Here is a 16,424-nt window from a genome sequence, read left to right as displayed (position 1 = left end):
AAATCAGTGCCATCAAACTGAGAGCACTGCTCTTCTCTGAAATCCCTGGAACCCTCAGGACAGTCCTAAAAATGCAGATAATTCAGATTATGTACAAAACCACTCAACAGTTCTTTTTACAAAACAAAAAATACTTTTAATTGAGCAAGAAAGCATGATATTGAACTTAAATAAAATAAATAAAATACAAATATATCATATATGAAAATAAAAATATGTTTTAGAAATAAAATAACTTCACAATCATCAAAAAAAAAAGAAAAATTCACGGCATTAAAATATTAAGCTACACAAACATTCTCACTTTAGTGAAACTACTGTTAATTAGCTGCAAATTAGCATATTAGCCAGATTTCTGAAGGATCACGCAAAACTGAAGAAACGTAAGTTTTCATAATTTTCCAGCACAGTAGCTTAGTGGTTAGCACTGTCGCCTCACAGCAAGAAGGTCACTGGTTCGAGTCCCAGCTGGGCCAGTTCCTGTGTGGAATTTGCATGTGCTCCGGTTTACCCCACAATCCTAACACATGCCTTACATGTGAATTGAATAAACTAAATTGGCCATAGTGTACGAGTGTATGTGTGTGAATGAGTGTGTTTCCCAGTACTGGGTTGTGGCATCCGCTGTGTAAAACATATGCTGGATAAGTTGGCGGTTCATTCCGCTGTGGCAATCAGAGACTAAACCGAAGGGAAATGAACGAATGCATGAATTTTCCACAGTATTACTGTTTTACTGTAGATTTGATCAAATAAATGCAGGCTTGGTGAGGAAAGTCTTCATTCGCATACAGTAAAAAAAACTATTAATTAAATAATGAATTAACAAACAAACTTTAATTGAGATAATTCTGATGTCAGAATATAAACACAATGCCAAATAATGCCAAAGCAAATTCTCAAATTAATCACTGAGCTGTAGTATGACTGTCATTGTGCAGAAAGTCTTTCAAATTTACCTGGATATTACATGAGCGATAGGACTTATCTGGACCCACACAGCTGTGACCACCATCAGTCCTGTAGAGAAAGGACAAGTGACAAAAAAATAAATAAATAAGTTGAGATTTTTATCGTTTTTTGATGAACTTGACAGTACTTTTTTATGCTTATGAAGATTTTGCACTTTTAATTATTTGTAGAAAACACTGTATCAGGGATAAGGAACAGTTCACTCAAAAGTCAAAGTTCTGTTATCATTTACTAACCCTTCACTTGTTCAGAACCTTTCTTTCTTCTGTTGAAAACAAAGGAAGATATTTTGAAGACCGAAACCAGTAAACATTGACTTTCATGGTATTTGTTTTTCCTACAATGGAAGTCAATTGTTACCAGTATTTAACATTCTGCAAAATATCTTCATTGGCATTGGCATTTCGTTAAGCATTTTTTATGCCTTAATTTAAAATGTGCATTAAAGAGAACCTATTATGCTTCTTTTTACAAGATGTAAATAAGTCTCTGATGTCCATAGTGTGTGTGTGTGTGAAGTTTCAGCTCAAAATACCACACTGATAATGTTTTCTATCTCTCTGAAACGGACCCCTTTTTGGCTTTGATCCTAACTGTGGTGTTTTGGTGACTGTCGCTTTAAATTCAAATGAGATTGTGCTATTTTCAGAAGAGGGCGGAGCTACAGATGCCTGTGTGTCAGCATAGTGGCAGATTCAAAAACAAGACTAACAGCCTATGCTACTGAGGGTGATATGGTCACTAGTGGGCGGGGCTTTCCCCCTCTGATGACACGTACAAAGGGAGAATGTCAATCAAAGTGTTTCTGCAGACTGTTTTAATCAAGTCTGATTATAAACAATAGAATTAATACATATTTACCATTAGAGGCTGGTTATTTTCACACACTGCTGCCACACAACTGTGTTTAAACCCCTTATAAAAGTGATTTTTGCATAGTAGCTCCCCTTTAATGAAAACAAATCGTATAATAAAAAAGTGCATTAAACACTAAGTGCTAAAGAAACACACAGCCACATGCACAGAGACTGTAACAAGTGTTTTCCAGCTAATGGGTGTGATCTGAGATTTACAAGTCATACATCAAAACATTCTCAATGAACAGATACAAACACATGCTTTAAGTTTACAGTGTTTCTGAATGTGAAATCAGCTCATGGCAGACAGTAATACTGAGAGAGAAAACATCAGGGTGTGGTGTCTGATTCATTCACCCGGCGAGACAAGACACACTTGCAATAATCTGGAGGAGAAATGCCTGAATTTCCCAGAAAGATTGCCTTAGGGGGGGCATTTTAGTGTTGAGCGAGAAGTGTGTTAATTTATTATCTTTAAAACAAGTTTAGTACTGAAGTAATCATATATTATTACACAGCTGAAGTCCCTCGTGAATTATTAGCCCCCCTGAATATTTGGTCCCCCTAATTTCTGTTTAACGGAAAGGTTTTGTTCAACACATTTCTAAACATAATAGTTTTAATAACTCATCTCTAATAACTGGCTTATTTTCTCTTTGTCATGATGACAGTAAATAATATTAGACTAGATATTCTTCAAGACACTAGTGTTCAGCTTAAAGTGACATTTAAAGGCTTAACTAGGTTAATTAGGGTAAAGTTAGGGTAATTAGGCAAGGCATTGTATAACAGTGGTTTGTTCTGGAGACAATCTAAAACTAATATTGCTTAAGGGGGCTAATAATATTGAGCTCAAATGGGTGTAAAACAATTAAAAACTGCTTTTATTCTAGCCGAAATAAAACAAATCAGACTTTCTCCAGAAGAAAAAATATTATAGCAAATACTGTGAAAAATTTCTGAATCTGTTCTGTTCATTTGGGAGAAAACAATTCACAGGAGGGCGAATAATTCTGACTTCAACTGTATATAATAAGCTGACAGAAGCCAAGACGATGCGTTTACATGTGGAGTGAAATCGGTGTAACCTAAATAACAAGCTATAAGTGTCCAGTAGGTGGTGCCACAAACCAAGCTCCAGCAGCACTGATCGAATACATGCAGTTTGTGTGAAAACGTAACATTCTGTAGTGCATTTAGTGAAGGTTTAAGACCAATTGGTAATTTCAGTCGTCACGCAGTAGACATTTTCTTCATCGTCATTATCAAAACAGCCTCTGAGTCATTCCCTGTAAGGATTTCGTGTCTTCTTGGACACTTTATATATATATATTTATATACACTATACACATTTATTACAACGATTTTACTGTCTTTATGATAAACATGCTGTTTTAAAACGTTTTAAACTTGTAAAACTCATTCTTGATGTGCAGCTAATCACAGAGTGTTGAACAGATCTTTTAATCCTAGTTTCTTTGCAAATCCTGTTCTGTGGAGATGTTTATATGCGTTACTATGAAGACATGTAAATATGCGCCTGTCAATCAGTGTTGAGGGAAAAACACACTCCTACATTACATTGCCGTCAGCCTCAAAGTGACTGGGATTTGAATCCTTTACTCCTCAGAAATAAAAACGAAAGAAATCAAAGTAATTTGAGGTGTCACGGTGGCTTAGTGGATAGCACTGTCGCCTCACAGCAAGAAAGTCGCTGGTTCAAGTCTCTGCTGGGTCAGTTGGTGTTTCTGTGTGGAGTTTGCATGTTCTCCTCGTGTTGGTGTGGGTTTCCTCTGGGTGCTCCGGTTTCCCCCACAGTCCAAACACATGCGCTATAGGGGAATTGAATAAACTTAATTGGTCGTAGCGTATGAGTGTGTGTGAATGAGTGAATATGGGTGTTTCCAGGGCTTAATTTGTGCCGGAACACGCCAGATCTGGATCCGGCACCTCATCTTACCGATCCCCCTCCTCAACGGCCTCCTCCTCCGTCCGCTGTTCACTTTCTTCCGCGACTCCCTCCTGCTCTTCACTTTCACTTCACTACCCCTCCACCACACACTGCCAACATCCCCCCCATTCTCCTCTATCATGCGCGACACCTCTCCATCCTCGAGTAACATGTCGGATCCGTTACCCTGACCTCGCAATTCACAAATTAAGCACTGGGTGTTTCCCAGTACTGGATTGCAGCTAGGAAGGCCATCCGCTGTGTAAAACATAAGCTGGATAAGTTGGCGGTTCATTCCGCTGTGGCGACCCCTGATGAATAAGGCACTAAGCCGAAGGAAAATGAATGAATGGTGCAGTTTGATTGGACGGGAATCACAGGAGTGATTATTACACTTAGCCAATCACTGTAGACATGAAAAAAAGAAGATATGAAGTAGCGACTGCAGGTTGAAGGAAAATAGTGCAGAAGAAGTACAGATTCAGCACTAAAATCATTCTGCTTACCCCATTGGCAGATTATTTAGCTTGTTTTAAGGAAATTTTTTTGGCTTGTCTAGAAAACGGTTCTTAAATTAAGACATTTTAAGATATTTAGACTAGAAACGACTAACAAATCAGACTAGAATCACACTGGCAGGAATACAGCTCTTATGGGCAATGATGAGCAAAGCAAATATGGTTTATTTACATCTGGGGAAGGTAAATAACCTAAAGAGAGGAGTTGTAATTTAAGAGACAGTCTTCTTTGATTTCATAAGCAGCTTTTGCAGAGGAAGACGCAAGACAGGACATGCAGACCAGATTCCAGCACCCAGATTTATGGCCAAAGCTCTCAGTGTCCTGGTGAAGACTTTCCCAGCCAAATCCCCATCAGTCAAACACACAATTATCCGATATAACACATTCCTCTTCGTACTTGACCTCGACCTCGCATACTTGACTGAACCAGTGCCAATAGTGACAAAAGAAACATGACTTGAGGTCGCCACAGCAGAATGACCCACCAACTATTCCAGCATATGTTTTACGCAGTGGATGCCCTTCCAGCCGCAACCCAGTGCTGGGAAACACCACACTCATTCACACACACACACACACTCATACACTACGGCCAATTTAGTTAATCAATTCCCCAATACCACATGTGTTTGGATTGTGGGGAAACCGAACCACCCGGAGGAAACCCACGCCAACACGGGGAGAACATGCAAACTCCACAGAGAAATGTCACCCAGCTGAGACTCGAACCACCGACCTTCTTGCTGTGAGACAACAGCGCTAACCACTGAGCCATTGTACTGTCCTTTGACACTAAGATTCTTAAATGAGGAAGCATTTTTAGACACATACAAATCATTGTCTTGTTTGCAAAGAAAATAAGCAAAAATTGCTAAATAATCATGTTTTTTTGGTTTTAAATTTGTCATTTTTTTAAATTTGGCTTTTTTTTTAAAGGAAAAACTCTTTGAAACTTTCTGAAAACAAGACAACATTTTTTACTTTTCAATAAAATGCTTCTTGATTTAAAGATTTTGAGATATTTGGTCAAGAAACCTTAAGATAGAAATGCATTTTTGCAGTAAATCTGCACATGAATATCTTCAAGATGGAGAATAGAGGTTGTTTAACTAAATACCTGCAGGCTATACGTGCATGGTTCATATGAGACTCATCTAAAATCCATTGACGTGTAAAAAATGCTGGGTTCCACACAATTCATTCATGTTATCCCAACGCGATTAAGCTAATTTAACAAATTTAAGTGGATTAAACATAAAACAATTACGTGGTCCCCCCAAAAAATCTCAAGAATTGTGTCGTTTCAGCTCATTTTAAATAAATAATTTGAAAAAAGTAGCAAACATTATTTATTTGAGTGTAGACCAGGGATGTCCAAACTCGGTCCTGGAGGGCCAGTGTCCAGGAAAGTTTAGCTCCAACCCAAATCAAACACACCTGAACCAGCTAATCAAGCTCTTACTAGGTATACTAGAAACTTCCTGGCAGGTGGGTTGAAGCTAGTTGGAGATAAACTCTCCAGGACACTGGCCCTCCAGGACCGAGTTTGGACACCCCTGGTGTAGACTGTAAGAAATGCTGGGTTCCACACAATCCATTTGTGTTGGGACAACATGAAGGAATTAAGCTATCAAGGTTTTACAAATTTAAGTGGAATAACAATCACAATCACTGTAAAAAGTGATTAGTTGCTTAAAGTTAGTAAACCAATTACCTTAAAGGACACCTATGGTGAAAAAATCTACTTTTCAAGCTGTTTGGACAGACATATGTGCATGTATGGTGTATAGACCGTCATATTGGGGTGATATAAGCACACCTAGTGCTTTTTTTTCAAATTTAACAACATAAAAACGGTGGACCAATTGCAGCGGTTTTCAGATCGACCGCTACCTGACGTAGGAGAGCGGTCCTCCCGCCCACCAATATTGATTGACAGCTGAGCGTATTAACATGTCCGGTAGTCACGTGTATAATCATATCATCAAAAGAGGACGAGCGCAAAGCAGCCGGGAATAAGAGATCTGTTCAGTTCGCTAGGATCATCAGTCATCATCAAATGTGATCAAGAGTGAGTTTCACAAGTTTAACATGTTTTAAAACAGAGCATGTGTGTCATGAATTATAGCGATTTAGCTTAGCTTTACTTTATCACCACAGCCGCATGTCAGAACAATTATAAAGGAAGACGCTTCAATCCCGGTTTGTGGATGTTAAATCAGGTTTATTTTGTACATTAACATAACAGATATTCATACAGCAGTGGAGATTAACCTGTATCCTGACACATATGCGTGCACACAGAGTGCGAAGCTAAACGGGCGCTCTGTCTCTGTGTGTGTGTGTGTGTGTGTGTGTGCGTGTGCGCGCGTGAACTTTGTGTGACTCATCGATGCAACTGCACAACAAATCCTCCAGAAAGGCACGTACAAAAGGTGGGCGGGGAGGACTAGCCTTAAAGGAGCAGTACACCAAAACTGCCCCCCAGTGCAAAAATGTATAAATAGGAATTGAATAAAAGGTATAATAAAAAATCTGATGGGTGTTTTGAGCTGAAACTTTACAGACACATTCTGGAGACGCAAAACACTTATATTAAATCTCAAAAAAAGGGCTAACCTAGGTGCCCTTTAAAAGCAACAAGCTGTCTTTAATTGCAACGTAAGTGAACCCACTGCAACTGGGAACTGTTAAGTTGACAACTTTATGTTAAAATAAAAATGCTAATTATACTCATTTTTTAAAAAATCTAATCATCTAATGACATTTGTGGGCTCTTCTCAACACTGCATATAAGGACACAGCTGCCTTGATCTGCTTAGCTTTGGTTCACAGAACAGTTTACAGTCTTTCAACTGGATTTACTCCCCTGAGCTCCAGAAGAATGAACAGGTCATTCTCTCTCCCTCTCTCTCTCCTAAGACATCTGAACAGTCACAGGTGCACATCTGAAACCCTGCACTGAAACAAGTGCTAACCAGCAGCTGATACCTTACAGAGCTGTTTCTACCTGATTTAACCCATAAAAATCGTTTTAGGGCTATAAGCTGATGAGTGTGGGTTGGTTTATTCGCATAGTAAGCAATAATTTAAGCGATAGTTCACCCAAAAATGAAAATGCACTCACTGTTTACTCACCCTCAAACTTTTAGGAGTTCTTTTCTACTGTTGAACACTAAAGAAGATATTTTAAGTGAAGTTTAATATCAAACTAATTTCGAGAGGAGCACGTGCTCATGATTGACCCAGCTGGCCCACATTAGCTGATCACGATCCTCCAATCAAAGGATCCCAAGTCACTATATAAACATCCTCATTTCCTTTCTATAACTATCTTCATCTGGAAGAAAGCCCCTTCCTTCCACCTTCATCCAGAATACGCAGCATGGTCGCCCAGTGTTGCCTCACAGCAAGAATACCAATGGCACTCGGTCCTCACTTGCCATCTGGCATTTCTGTGCGGAGTTTGCATGTTCTCCCCGTGTCCCCTGGTTTCCTCCCAACGTCCAAATATGCTCTGTATCATAGACAAAATAAGCCTAAATCTTTTGTCTAAATGTCTTACTCTCAAGAAGTTCACCTTAGCCTCAGCAGCGAGGGAGTTTTGAGATCGACCTGAGCTCAATCTCCCCTTCGCCCTGCGAAAGGGAGGGAGCCCTGGGCACGAGGATCCCTTGAGCTCAGGGCTTTCTCCTGTGACAGCATGCCAAACAAGCTATGTATAAATCATGAGCCAAGTGTGAATTCTTGAAAGAAAACTGAAAACCTGCAATCATTGACTTCCTTAGTAAGTGAAGTTTCATAAACTAATTTCGAGAGGAGCACGTGATATGATTGAGCACGTCTGGCCGCTCATCTGTAATCAGTAATCATCCAATCAGAGTGATCCTAGTTTTCTATAAATGGATCATTTTCTCCCTACTGTTTCTATCTTCGTTTGGAAGAATCCCCCCTTCCACCCCATCTCCTCCCTTTCCTCCCTTTTCTAAAGGGGGAGCTCTCGAGACCTACCTGATCTCGGATCTCCTGATATGCTTATCGACCGGGCGGGAGTCCTGGGCTCAAATATCTCCGAGCTCAGGGTTCTCTTCCCACATATCTAAGTGGGAACTCTTGAAACACAAATACAACCGAAAATCTGAGAAAGTTGGGACAGTGAAGAAAATGCAAATAAAAAAAGTAGTGATTTCTAAATTTACATTGCAGACAAATCAACTAACATTTAACGTGTTCCTTGTGAATTTTATTGTTTCTTTTTCTTTTAAAACAAACACGTTTTCCAATTTTGGTTCTTGCAACACATTTCAAAAACAGTTGAAGCAGTAAAGCATTTACCACTTTGTAATGTTGCCATTCTTGACAAAGGTTTGCCAAAGTATAGTCCTGAGTCCGTGTGGTGATATCGCTAATAGATGAATGAGGATTCTTGATGCAGTGCCACCCGAGTGATCAGAGGTCACAGTTGTTTATCTTAGGCTTGCGCTCTTGTCCTTTACATACTGAAACTCCTCCAGATTCCTTCAATCTTTTACTGATGTTCTGCACTGTTCAAGCTGAAATATCCAAATGTCTTCCTCTCTTTCTTTCAGGAACATTGTTTTCAAACATTTCAATAATTTTCTCATGTATTTGTTGGTAATCTGGGGATCCTCAGCCCATCTTTGCTCCTAAAGGACTAGACCTTTCTTGGATGCTGCTTTTATACCAAATCATAATCACAATCACCTGTTGACATCACCTGCCACATCGTTATTTAACCAATTTACCTGATTACTAGGCCTAAACCGCTCCTGTCACAACGTTTTTGGAATGTGTTGCAGGTCTGAAATACAAGTCTACTCTCCTTTTTTATGTGCGTTTTGCATACTGTATTAACTTTTTTGATTTGGGATTGTACTATGGACGTCGGTGGGTAACAGTGTCTGACATTTTTCAAGACATATTCTTTCGTGTTCAACCGTAAAAGAAAGTTTGGAACAAGTGACGAGTGAGTTAGATGATTTATTTAGATGTTACCATCTTATGATGTCATTTATTTCAGTGCATCTATAGTATTTCCAGCTCTAACGCAATCCAGAAATCAAATCTCCATTCATGTCCCCCAGATTGAATTTACAGATATGATTTTGAGTAGTGAAAATGAAATGCTTTAATGTTTCAAATAAATGGCAAACTATAAGTGAATATGTTGTGGATGTGTCACTTTTAATCAACCCAGGCTCATTCTGAGAACGTAGTCCCGGGGACGTTTCTGGAGACCGCGAAATACGTCCCGGGAGGTACGTGTTTTTGCAGTTTTTGTTTTCGCGAGTCCGCGAGAGGCCGCTGTGCATGCTTTTTCCCGCGCCGTTCTCGCGTAAACCCGCTAGAGGCCGCTGTCGAACGACCTTCCACCTGTCTGCCTGGATGACAGAATGATTGACCGTGCGACCGGCCAATCGGCTGACCCACCCTCCTCTGTCCCTAAACCCAACCAACGACGATTCACAAAAGCCGTCCAGAAAAAGAAAAGCCCTCGTCTGATTTTTACCACGTTTTCGGATTTTGACCACATTCTCACCCTGTGACGAACTTGTTCGCTTCATTTTTTGGATTTTGTTTTTGTTTTCTTACCTGATTTCTGGAACCGCTCTTCCTCGGACTCGAACCCGGTCATCATTGTCGTCGTGGTCAGCCCCTCTCTGTGCCTCGAGTCCACCAAAGTACACGAAGAGCTAACCGGACAAACTGGTTGCAGCGGGAAAGCCCTCCACACGGAGGCGAGCGGCCGTGTGGAGGGCTTTCCCGCTGCAACCAGTTTGTCCGGTTAGCTCTTCGTGCAAGCGCCGAAAGGAACGGCGTCACACCGCCCCGCAGCATTCACTTAAAAAAATGAAATGCAGCCGTACATACGCCCGGCTACGTATTTCGCGGTCTCCAGAAACGTCCCCGGGACTACGTTCTCAGAATGAGCCTGGGTTGCTTTTAATCAAGCTGGAACTCAACCCGCAAACTTTTTCATTAAACAAGTCTGTTCACATAGATGTGCATGTATAAATGTGTATAAAATCAAAGAGACTGACGCTAATCTATCCAAGAGTCAAACCCATCCTCCTCTCTTCCAACACTCAGTCATGAAGAGCTCAAGGCGGTAAACGAACCCTTCACTGCTGTATCAAGATTAGCTCAAGAAGTGTATGTTTTCTTGGCATGTGGTGTCTAAATTGTAGACACATTGTAAATATATGCCTCAGCCTATGTTTCTTGCGAAGTGTAATAACTTTTTCTGGGTACATTTCAATGCATGTTTCAGATGACAAATCCACTAGAGGGTGCTACACGTCTACATTTTTGCAAATCTATGTTACTAAGGGTATATTTTGCTGTACATTTCAGGTACACATCCTTTCTGTACACATGCAGGAGAAGGCTTGTCGTACAGATCAGCTTCCTTACTTTCTTAAACCCAGTGACTTCAGAAAAAAACTTAATAGAAAAGTTCACTAGAACTGCATAGTTTACCTTGATTTTACATTGCTTTAGTGGAAATGTGCCTTATCAGACTTGAACCTGAGCACTCTGCAGCAAAACACCATATAAAATGAGCTATTTAACCAAGCCAGAATGTCACTCCCCTCACTATCCTTTGGCTTGTCATGATGTCTAGCTTTTGAGGATCTTTTGGTCTACTTCACTTTTGGTCTACGTCCCTGATTTATATGGCATATGTTTTATACGGTGGATGCCTTTTCCAGCATGTTAATAAAATATCAGTAAACGGGTCTCTCTTGATTTATGAGGCATCAGTATAAATGAAGACTCTTACCTGTGAGTTACACATCGTCTCATCCTCATGGTCACCCCGCCGCCACAACTGCGACTGCATTCACCATACGAACTCCACTCACCCCAGTTATCACCAATGCTTTGCTGGAAACAAAGTAACAACAGATTTTTGGAGATATTTGTTTAAGCGAGACCGATCACTCATTTTACTGATCCCCCTCCTCAACCGCCCTCCTCCCCTGTCCGCTGTTCACTTTCACTTTCTTCCGCGACTCCCCAACCCTCTTCACTTTCGTCCGCGACAAACCCGTCGCTCTTCACTTTCGTCCTGCGACCGCAACACCCCTCTGCCATCCAATATCGTGCGCGACACCTCTCCATCCTCAGGTAACATGCCGGATCCATTACCCAGATCTGTTCCGGGACCTCGCAATTTACATTAGGCACTGCCTATATATTTACCAATAATCTACTACGATCTGATGTATGTTGCAAAACAGCAATTTTAAGTGTGACGCGAACTTTCAAACACATTTTGCGGACAGATTTTTCATGACTTATTTAATTCTGAATATTTACAGCATGCTCCACTCAAACGTAGCCAGCATTTAGATAGAAATATCACAGTAGCTAATGTTTGTTGCTCACACCATGTGCTTGGATGTCTTCCTAAAACCGTTGCAAGATTTAGCAGCTGTAATCTTCCTTACAAGAGTAATTTTTTGTCTGAACTGTCATCTGTTGTAATATATTGCGGTACTTCACTCACCATAAAAACCGAGGCCAGAAACAGCTGTAGACAAACCGCAACCGCCAGCATCCTGAGCTCCTCACTGGCTGCGGCACACAGAGAGCACGCTTAAAACACAACACCTGTGCCGTATAATGTGCTGCGTCCACATGTACAACGTGTAAAAACATACCTGTCTGGGGCCGATTCAGTGCTCACACACCCAGCGTCCTGCAACACACAGAGGTGTGTGTTAGTTTTCTGTTGATTTGCAAAAGGCCCTGAAGCTGTGCGTGCTCAAACAGACAAAAAAAACACATATGAAAACATGAATTATGGAAAAACATTATGTCGCTAACGCCTGCTGAACACACCACTGAAAGCATGAATACACTGATAACGCTAGCACTCTAATACTGACATCAAATGCACTAACATTACATAAAATTACCTCATGTCTAATGTATTTCCACAGAAGGGTATTTTATTAAATATATCATGATATTACTAAGAACATAATCAGTGAATTATCAGTTTAAAGTCTTTAAAAAGTGTATTTTTTTATTCAATGTTTGACGTAATCTCAACTGGAACATGAAGAGTGGGCGGGACATAGAGTAGCTCCTCCCTTTTTAATAAAACAGCCAATAGAATCTTGTTTTGCTTTTTTAATCACGGCTTTGCCAGTGAGAGTGGTTGAGCTCAAGCACGTCAAATGAGAAGCGTCTTGAAGGGGCGGGGCCTGTCATATACTAGAGAGCATTGGATTGGTCAGAATATTTGATAAGAAACAGATGAGGTAGTGTTTAGGTGGAAGTGACGAACTGCAAGCTTTTCATGTTTATATCAGGTTTATATCTTCTAAATGTGAATTGTGTCACTGTTTTGGAGCACACTAGCTTATAGATATCCTTAAAACCAACAGACTGAAACTAATATTTTTATTTTACGGGAGCTTTAAACCCACTAGTGACCAGCTCCTTCACAAGACTCGACACTTGTTAATACTAGCTCCAACGGCTCTCGGTCCCACCCACACTCGTCAGCGCTACCAAGCCGGCCAATCACAGAGCTTGCGCTATGCATCGTTGCGACGTGTAGATACATTTACAAGCTTAACGCAGAAGTATAAATTAGCCTTTATAATCAAACAAAGTGTAAATTTCCCTACTGAAAAAACAGCTTAAACCAGCCTAGGCTGGGTGGCTGGTTTTAACTGGTCGACCAGGCTGGTTTTAGAGGGGTTTTGGCCATTTCCAGGCTGGTTTTCAGCCATTTTCAGCCTGGACTTAGCTGGTCAGGCTGGGAGATGACCAGCTAAAACCAGCTTGACCAGCCTAGCCAGGCTGGGAGCCCAGCCAAAACCAGCTATGTCCAGCTTAAACCAGGCTGGTCAAGCTGGTTTTAGCTGGATTTAACTGGTCATTTTCCAGCCTGACCAGCTAAGACCAATTGTGTGGTATTTTGAGCTGAATCTTCACCTACACACTCTAGGGATATCAGATACAGCAGATTCACAGGAATATTGAACACCACATGCAAAAATACCATAGTATCTTATAGCAAATATTAGTTTTTTGAGCCATACCATAGTAAAGTACTGTTGAGTTAATTCAGTAGTAGCTATGGTAACACATATATACCACAATTTCATTTAAACGAATAGCAGTTTTCTACAACTATAGGGTATATTAGTACATATTATTGTTTACTGTAGTATTAATAGCTACTGCTCTTCCTATAATATCACTTAAAAATCCAGATCATCATCCAGTGCACATTCACGTTTTGGTTTTCTCGCTCTCAGTCTGTGTGTCTGATGTCGCAGTGATCTGAGTGACTGCGCTGTATGTGTGCCCCTATTGTTTGGAAGAAATCAGTGACCCCCCCAACTGCAGGGGCCGCCGAAAGTGAAAGCACTTCAGTATCCAGCAACTCAACGATGCCAGCTCACACTAGACTTCTGAAAGTCAAGCAATCCTCCAGAAATCAAGTTCAAACAGCCCGAAACAAGCTGCAAATGTTCTTTAATATGGTACACGCTAGCTGCTCTTCTGCCAGACTGAGCATGCTGCCACCTGCAAACACAGCTACAAACTTACAGCCCTATAAAGTAGGAGTTTCAGACTCTCTTCAGTCTCGGGATGTACAATATCATGTCTTACTGTAAATGCAGTGATAGATGTGTAACACACACACACATACAAAAAACTGTTTTACTGAAGGAGTCAGTGGGAAATGCTAACCATTATGTTGCCCGCATGGGAAAAATACTATAGTATGTTATAGCAAATATTACAGATTTGAGCCTTACTATAGTAAACCCAGCTGAAAAACCCAGCTTAAACCAGCCTAGGCTGGTTGGTTGGTTTTAGCTGGTTGACCAGCCTGGTTTTAGAGGGGTTTTAGCCATTTCCAGCCTGGTCTTAGCTGGTCAGGCTGGAAAATGACCAGCCTGGTTTAAGCTGGACATACAGTAGCTGGTTTTGGCTGGGCTCCCAGCCTGGTTAGGCTGGTCATGCTGGTTTTAGCTGGTCATTTTCCAGCCTGGCCAGCTAAAACCAGGCTGTAAATGGCTGGAAATCAGCCTGGAAATGGCCAAAACCCCTCTAAAACCAGCATGGTTGACCAGCTAAAACCAGCCTAGGCTGGTTTAGGCTGTTTTTTTCAGTGGGGAAAGTATTGATTTATACTGTTGTGGTATTTGTATAGTTGCTCTGGTAACACATACTACAATTTAATATAAACAAATGGTAGTTTTCTACAACTATAGGGCATATTAGTACATCACTATAGTCTTCTGTAGTAGAAGTATACTGTACAGTATATCAATTAACTACAGTACAGTTAATAACAATGAGTTGTAAGTACTATATTTGGTTTAAAAACAGATTTACAACAAATTACTTTAGTATTTTTTACGTAGATAAAGAAATGTGCATGAGATCCCTACTGAAAAATCCAGCTTAAACCAGCCTAGGCTGGTTGGCTGGTTTTAGCTGGTTGACCAGCCTGGTTTTAGAGGGGTTTTGGCCATTTCCAGGCTGGTTTCCAGCCTTTTCCAGCCTGGTCTTAGCTGGTCAGGCTGGAAAATGACCAGCTAAAACCAGCTTGACCACCTAGCCAGGCTGGGAGCCCAGCCAAAACCAGCTACGTCCATCTTAAACCAGGCTGGTCAAGCTGGTTTTAGCTGGATTTAGCTGGTCATTTTCCAGCCTGACCAGCTAAGACCAGGCTGGAAAAGGCTGGTAACCAGCCTGGAAATGGCCAAAACCCCTCTAAAACCAGGCTGGTCAACCAGCTAAAACCAGCCAACCAGCCTAGGCTGGTTTAAGCTGGATTTTTCAGCAGGGATGTTGTGGAATGACCCAAAACAGTGTTAGAAAATACATTATAAAACACTTTTTGATGAATCTGAGCTGTATTTCTTCGTGTTATTTGTCTTACTGTTTACTTACTTACTTTCATTTCAGTTGTGCCCCCTTTTCCAGTAAAACTGACATTAATGCTGCAGATATAAAATAATTGATTGCATATTTCCACACGAGAAGCAAAATGACATGACATAAATTATTGTATACAAACGAATAAGAAAACTGCAAATGAGGTAAGATTTGAGTGTGTCTTCCTTTGGATTAAGTTGTTTTAATCATAAACTCGCTTTATTTTGATACACTCTACAGTCATTTGGTTTTAAATACATGTAAACTACAGGAAAATAGCAATTAAACCTTGTTTTCATTATCTAGTCTGAGATTCCACATCAATTTACATCAAAGCACGATGAAACTATCACTGACCAAAAGGGTGCAACATCAGAAAGCGTTTATTTACCTCAGAAAGCACACTGAAAGAAAAACGTACAGTATATCTGCTTTTATCAACTTACTTTTTGCTGCTGTCGAAAGAAAACAGAGCTGATGTTTGCATCTCCCGCGGGTGGATCTTCTCTCTGAACCCGCACTGCTTCTCTCTCTCTCCCTTTCTCTCTCTCTCTTTCTAATGTCCACACTGCGTCACACACACACACACACACACACGCACACGCACACGCACACACACACACACACACACACACACACACACACACACACACTATACAGCGCCGTGGAAAGAAACTGTGCGTTCGGTTGTAACATTTTAATAGCGAGAGAAAAACGTACAGAAATACCATGGCATTACCACGGCAATACCATTTACAAATACCTCAACAGTTTATGGCTACCTCAAAAAAGATAAGGAAAGGCCATGCTGCCCACATGGAAAACAAAATACTCTAGTACATAGGCTAGTTCCAATAGTAATCTATAGCGTGTTTTAACCATATTAGAGTGTATATACAACACTTTGTGAATGAACGCTACAACGTTTACATATAACCGAATGCTACTGTGAACTGATCAATTATAATAAATAATTGACTGTTTGTATTGACTTTGTAATAGTACTGTAGTTTTTTTTACTACAGTAAACTGTTGTGGGTGACACGGAGGCTCAGTGGTTAGCACTGTCATCTCACAGCAAGAAGGTTGCTGGTTCGAGTCCCGTCTGGACCAGTTGGCATTTCTGTGTGGAGTTTGCATGTGCTCCCCATGTTTGCGTGGGTTTCCTCCTGGTGCTCCGGTTTC

At 40.7% G+C, this 16,424-nt stretch overlaps 1 protein-coding gene across 5 annotated transcripts in view; it reads right to left on the bottom strand.

Moving 5' to 3' along the window:
• Window positions 1-15,778, bottom strand: part of paplna (papilin a, proteoglycan-like sulfated glycoprotein) — a 63,995-nt gene extending 48,217 nt beyond the window's left edge. For 2 of the 5 annotated variants that reach the window (XM_056477438.1, XM_056477442.1), the window contains exons 1-6: window positions 15,686-15,778; window positions 11,990-12,027; window positions 11,836-11,903; window positions 11,107-11,210; window positions 960-1,020; window positions 1-65 (exon numbers count right to left, since the gene is read on the bottom strand). In XM_056477438.1, coding sequence (XP_056333413.1) covers window positions 1-65; window positions 960-1,020; window positions 11,107-11,210; window positions 11,836-11,886 — 281 coding nt within the window. In that variant the 5' untranslated portion in view covers window positions 11,887-11,903; window positions 11,990-12,027; window positions 15,686-15,778. Of the gene's footprint in view, window positions 66-959; window positions 1,021-11,106; window positions 11,211-11,835; window positions 11,904-11,989; window positions 12,093-15,685 lie in introns of all 5 variants that reach the window. The other 3 variants (XM_056477439.1, XM_056477440.1, XM_056477441.1) reach the window with 3 other exon arrangements.
• Between the last annotated feature and the right edge of the window lie 646 nt (window positions 15,779-16,424).

Source organism: Danio aesculapii, chromosome 17, assembly GCF_903798145.1.
Source record: "Danio aesculapii chromosome 17, fDanAes4.1, whole genome shotgun sequence".
In the NCBI taxonomy this organism is placed as follows: Eukaryota; Metazoa; Chordata; class Actinopteri; order Cypriniformes; family Danionidae; genus Danio; species Danio aesculapii.
The sequence above is the reverse complement of the archived record's forward strand: the minus strand, read 5'-3'. Positions and strand labels throughout refer to the sequence as shown.